Source organism: Panthera pardus, unplaced genomic scaffold (assembly GCF_024362965.1).
Source record: "Panthera pardus isolate Hobbes unplaced genomic scaffold, ASM2436296v1 HiC_scaffold_26, whole genome shotgun sequence".
NCBI classification, from domain to species: domain Eukaryota; kingdom Metazoa; phylum Chordata; class Mammalia; order Carnivora; family Felidae; genus Panthera; species Panthera pardus.
Window position 1 is genome coordinate 33,349,800 of NW_026526832.1, and position 6,000 is coordinate 33,355,799.

Consider the following 6,000-nt stretch of genomic DNA (forward strand, 5'->3'; position numbering starts at 1 on the left):
GGCAAAGACTGAGCGCCCCTCATTCTTCCCGCGGTTGTGTTAAATGAGTGCCATTTTCGGCCTTTACCACAAGGGTAAAGGATTTTCTCCATGTGAGCAGTGCTCATTAAAACTGGTTTCAAATGCTAAATCAAAACGTAATGCTAATTAACGTATCATTCTCTTAAATTTCCCACAGTAAAACGCTTGAAGATCGTTTGAAACTTGAGGCAAAAAATGGCACGTTGAGTATATCAGACACCACAGTTGGCAGCAAACAGTTGACGTTCACGTTAAAGAGGGTAAGTTTTTAGTGTTACGTTTTTTCATTCAAGAAAGGAAACTAGGCTTCCAGTAGAGCTGTGTGTGTGTGTGTGTGTGTGTGTGTGTGTGTGTCTGACCTCAGAACTGCCCTCCCAGGCTTTTCCCCTCGGAGGAACCGTGTTCCCGCGCTAGGACTTCTCCCGCAGCCACAGCCCCTCCTGGGTTCCTGGGTTCGGGGCAGGCACACAGCTTGGCCGAGGCAGAGGCAGGCGGGTCCCGGGGTCCCCGGGGGGACAGGGCAGCAGTGTGGTGTCTGGGTCACTGGGCTCATTCTGGTCTCTGGCCCCTGGTCCCTGGTTTCCCTGTAAAGGGAAAGTCCTGACTGTCTGGGGCTTACACAGTTCGTGCGAAAATGAAAATAGGATGGCTCTGAAATTATGACTATGATTGTTACTACTATTTTTTTTTTTTTTTTTGGCTAAAAACAAAAGCACTAAGAAAGACCTAAAATGGCCCCATGGTTGAGTCAAGCAGAGGCTGTGAAACTCTTTTGGGGGATGCATCAGTTAATACTTGATTTATGCCAGTTGTATCATTTGAGAAACCAAATCTTATTAAATGTCATTTTTACTTAGGAATAATTAGGGATCTGTGTAGGTTTTAATAGAAATCTCTGTCTCTACTAGGTGTGTGATATATTTAGGTAAAATCTCAAGTTTTCCCAAGACTTATATATATGCTTTAAAAAAAAATTTTTTTTTTAACGTTTATTCATTTTTGAGAGACAGAGAGGATGAGCAGGGAAGGGGCAGAGGGAGGGGGACACAGAATCCGAAGCAGGCTCCGGGCTCCGAGTTGTCAGCACAGAACCCGACGCGGGGCTCGAACCCACAAACCGTTGAGATCGTGAGCTGAGCCCAAGTCGAACGCTCAACCGACTGAGCCACCCAGGCGCCCCATTTTTTTTTTAAAGTAAACTCTGCCCACAATGTGGGGCTCGACCTCACGACCCCACGATCAAGAGTCACGTGCTCTACCAACTGAGCCAGCGCGGCGCCCCTCATGTATACTTTCTAATATGTGAATAGAATGGAAGGGGAAAGTTCATGCTTTCATATTATTTAAAATTGTATAGTGGCAAAAGTAGGATTAGGTCCCAAATCCAGTTTTCGAATTTCCTGTGCCGTAGTTCCTCCCTCATCAGATCCTTGGCGAGGCTGCTCCGTGTGGTCTCGCCTGCGCCCGTGTCCCCCCTTTCGTTGGGCCAGCCTGCTGGTGACTGTGGGAGAGCAGCCGGGGCAGGACCGAGATGGAGAAGGAGAGGAAAACGTGGAGATGAGCTACTTGGCCCATAGATCGTAAGGGGCCGGTCACGTGGTGTGGACGTCTTCCAGGACGGCCTTTTGGAGAGAGGCTGGTGCGGGTCCCTTTCTGGATGGGGCTCCGTCTGCGGGACAGTCGTGGCTGCTTACAGACTCCTCAGGAGCCTCCTGCCTTGGTGGGGAAGGCCTGGCAGGGCCCCGCGCAGTGTGAGGCTGGAGAGGGAGGGGTGCTCCCGGAAGGGTGCTCTTCCGCCAAACCCATAGGGAAACGCCTGGGACGGACGTCCGTGTTGAAGCTGCAGAAACGCACCTAACTCACACGCTCCAGCGCACCGTTTACCTTTACTTGGTTCATCATTTCCCGAAATTGTTTGGATGAGACACTTTCGGGGATTCTTCTTAACATGAAGAAACAAAATATTAGATGCCCAGTGTTGACTGACTCTTCAGGGGTCCTGATCCTGTTACCTGGTGTGCCGGTAGGCGGGCTCCCTCGGGTTTTCTGAGCTTACCGTTAACAAGTGCATCTCAGATATCCGCTCTGGGGTGTGTGCCCGGGATACACAGAACAAGACAGATGTGGTCCTCGCCTCTCCAGTTCTCAGTCTGTCGAAAGAAGCACACCCCCATCATTGTGGTGGTGGCGGGGACCCCGGCGGAAGACAGAAGTGCGGTGAGAGGGTCCGCCGGGGCCTGACCTACACACGGGGGCCGGGGAGGGCAAGCGATGCGCAGGGTGAGAGCCCCGAGGGGCCAGGCGGGGCTCCAGGCTCAGGGTACCACCGAGGCAGAGTTCTTGCCTGAGGAGGGAGGCAGTCGGGCACGCTCGAGGGTGCGGACGAGGGCCCGCGTGTGTAAAACGGGATCCCGGGAGGAGTGGCGCCGGATCTGGCCGGAAGCACAGGGGGCCTGGTCCTGCGGGGCCTTGTGAGTGGGCCGTGGGTTTCTCCTCGGACCTAAGTGGAACCGTGGAAAGCCGTTGACAGGTATTAGCAGAAAACTGACCGTTTGTATTTCTAGAAACTGAGTGTGGCTGTTTTCCGAGGAGTAGTGGGCCGAAGGGGCCCGGAGCAGAGGCACGGTGGGCGCGGAGGAGCTCGGGACACATGGGACAGGAGCGTGCGGCAGGATCGATTTGGAATGGGCTCTGGGGAAACAGTGGTAATCAGAAAGAGAACTCAGGGACTCATTCGGAGCCCCCGTCTCGGAGGTTCCCAGAGCAGGGGCCTCGACGCTTCGGGTCGTCTCTGCTTCCCCACCACTCGCCCACCTCTCAGCTCTGGTCGGGAAGTACCGAGTCGTACCAGCTGGGGGTGAGGACAGAGACTTCCCTTGAGGAGCAGAACACAGAGGAGTGTTTTCGGGGCGGAGAGCAACACGGGCCACCGTCAGGCAAGCCTCGTAGGTGTCTGTGAGGCGGCGCTTTTCAACTCGGAAAAATTAGGTCCCGGCAGCGCTTTCTCAGTTTCCCTTTTGTGCAGTCCCACCAGCTGAGAATATTTTCTGAGCTTTGCATTCAAGAGTTGGTACTGTCGGGCCCGTCAGATGTGATTTGGGAACCACACGGCTCTTCCCTCCACTGTGGATTCTGCGTCGAGGAAGCGCCGCTGAAAGCAGTGGGCCTCCCCGGGGGCCGGGGCGCCTTCGGCGCGGTCGGCCCGCTCGGCCCGCCAGGAGCTCGCAGGCCACTTGTCCGCCCAGCCTTTGTCGGTGGTTAACAGTAGCAAATCTCTGGCTTCCGAGGGGAGTTTGACTGTTGGGAAACAGCCGGAAAATCTTGGAACCAGTTCTGGCGGATGCTACTTAACCGTGGGTGGGTTGAAATACACCGTTAGTACCTGTAAGTATTGTTTTGTTTTGGGTTGGGGGCAACGTAAATACGTGTTTTTGGCTTACGAGTAGGGCAGCATTGTGGGGGCAGAGTCCAGGGGCCAGACCATATGCCCCGGGGTCCCGGGGGCAGTCTTTCCAGAGCCCCGCAGCGGGGCTGTGGCCGTTGGTGGTCTGCCGGTTACAGAAAGGGGGTATTGGGTTTTCCTTCCTTCTCTCTCACTTCTCTTCCTCCTTCAGTCTGAACAGCAGAAGAAGCAGCAAGAGGCTGAGAAACTGCACCGACAGGAAAGGAAGACGCTGCGTCGCTCAGCCGGTCACCTGAAGTCAAGACACAGACGGGGACGGCCATTTCACTGAATCTGGGAATGACCCTACGTGTGGTGCGGAAGGAGCGCCCGGACCGCTCGCCCTCGGGGCGCGTTGCAGACGGGGGAGCGCGCTCCGGAGGTTCCCATGATCCCTTGGCGCCTCTGCAGGGTGAATGGCGGCCTGTCCCCGTGCTTCCGCGTCAGACTCCGCAGCCGCCCCCGCCCCCGCCCGTCAGTGCGTCGCCCCCAGGCTGCCCTCTGTAAGTCGTCGTTGCCGCAGTCGGTCTTCCCCGGGTTTTAATCAGGTGGAGCAGGTGGTGGTTCTTCCACGTTGTGAAACGTGTGCCGCGAGATGGGAAGTCACCGTGGGCTGAGACTGTAGGCTCTTCGTGGTCCCGGGACTTTCCTCCCTGCAACACCTGCTGCCACTCACTGGTGACCCGCCCCGTCCCACCCGGTGCCCGGTGCCGGCCGGCTTCGCGGTCAGACGTTCGGACGCTTGTGGCTTGTACGTGTGTTAGTCTGGGACTTTTAAAAAAACATTCGTGTACCAAGAGAATATAATTTAGCGGTAACAACAACCTAAAACAGGAAATGGAAGCTACTGGGTATTCTTTTAACTGTTCACAAGAGTACAGATTTTTTTGTTTGTTTCTTAAGTGCAATTTGAGATAAACTGGCTGGAGAAAACATTTGTAAAAATAAATACTTCCATTTTAACGGCTTCTTTGAGACAGATCCGTTCTTTGAATTAATTTGAAAATTAAATTTGGTTTCCCTAGTTTTTCAGGTATTCGTGGGATTTTGGAAGCGTGTTTCTTTATGCACAGCTAGAACGGGGGCTCTTTGGCCCACAAATGACAGAATCTTTCTGAAAGTGCTGTAAGCACGAAGGTAAGGTGGAACGTGCTGAGGGCAGCAGGCTGCAGAGTGTGTAACTGGCCTCGGGGCCCCGGACTCAGCCCACTCTCCCCGCCTTCCTTTTCTTCCTCCTGTTGCCGCACGGTTCCTTATCCCTCCGGGTCTCCCCGGCTCACGTTCCTGGCCCATCCCCCGTCCCCATCACATCTCTGTTGCTTCTGTGCAGACAGGTGTCCACTTCTGAGGCCCGAGAGGTGTGGTCTGCTTCCAGAAAAAAAGGTGTCTTGTCTGTGGCGTGTGAGTCCGTGTTGTGTGTATGTGTGTCTGTGGTGCGTGTGTCTGTGTGGTTTACGTGTGGGGACAGACTCTTCACCGGACAAGAGTCTTATTTATTGCCTGCACCCAGCCCAGCTCGTGCTCTGGGACCAGAGACTTCACCTGTTTCCATCCCTGGAGCCACTGCTCTCCTTTTCCAGCTTTTTATCCCCTGAACCCCTTTTATGAACCACCTCCTCCCGAAGGAAGGGGCCTCAGCTTTTCTGCACTTCCTTTTCTCTGTTTCCCGTTGACCACTTCCTCAGAGAGGACTCCAGAAGTGAGGGAAGGACACTGCTGGCTGTGGGTTTTCCTCCCGGGGGGTAGAGCAGACCTATTTCCTGGGCCCGGGTGCTTTCACACCTATACCTGGCCTTCCCAGGCCTCTCTTTCCCTTCTTGGGGGACACTCCCTGGGGGGGGTCGGGGCCTCCCCGGGGTGAGGAGCTGGGGCGCTGGCCACAGAGCTGGCCCGACCGAGGGTTCAATCCCGACCCTGCTGCCCACCCACTCGGTAGCCTTTGACTGTTTATTTAACCTCTTTGAGTCTCACTCCCTCCTGTAAAATGAGGTTGGTGCTTCACGTTTGTGGGAATTAACTAAGGTACTTGTGTTAGGTGAGCATGAGCATGGGGCGAGGTTCTCGAGTGCCGCCCTTCCCTCACCTCTGCACACGTCCCTGTGGACTCAGCTGAGTTCTTAATACCGAGGTTTTTCCAGGGCAGGGCTGCCCCTCACTCAGCTCTTGTCCTGGGGGATCCCCGAAAGGGCAGAGGGATCTGTGATGGGTGTTCAGGGAAAACTTATTCAGCAGGTCGATGTACAGATGCCCCCTGCAGGCCCCGGGGCCCCCCTGTCAGGGCCTTAGAATAGCCCCCTCGCTTCCGGGTTGAGATTCTTCAAGTACCTGCCACAATCTTCTCCCTTCTTCGGAATGCAAGTTTCATACTTGGTAATTGTTTGGTTTGTGATGGATTACTTTCCAGCCCTACGTTGTGGGTCTCCACCAGAGAAGTACATGCAGGGCGTTAGGGAGCCGGGCACAGCCTAAAGATGGGGGCTTGGTTTCCACACCAGGACCGTCCCAGGGGCTACTGAGCGGTGATTTCTCCCCTCGTC

The 6,000-nt window shown here is 54.9% G+C and overlaps 1 protein-coding gene across 3 annotated transcripts in view; it reads left to right on the forward strand.

The window, feature by feature from the left end:
* The window catches only part of NOL10 (nucleolar protein 10), an 88,339-nt gene extending 83,913 nt beyond the window's left edge, over positions 1–4,426 (forward strand). The window contains exons 20-22 of one of the 3 annotated variants that reach the window (XR_008418105.1): positions 179–281; positions 2,586–3,405; positions 3,636–3,744. Coding sequence is in view for 2 of the 3 variants with exons in the window: in XM_053891160.1 (XP_053747135.1) it covers positions 179–281; positions 2,586–2,882 (400 nt within the window). In the remaining variant the exon portion in view is untranslated. Of the gene's footprint in view, positions 1–178; positions 282–2,585; positions 3,580–3,635 lie in introns of those variants that run through there. The other 2 variants (XM_019452089.2, XM_053891160.1) reach the window with 2 other exon arrangements.
* Positions 4,427–6,000: the final 1,574 nt, after the last annotated feature.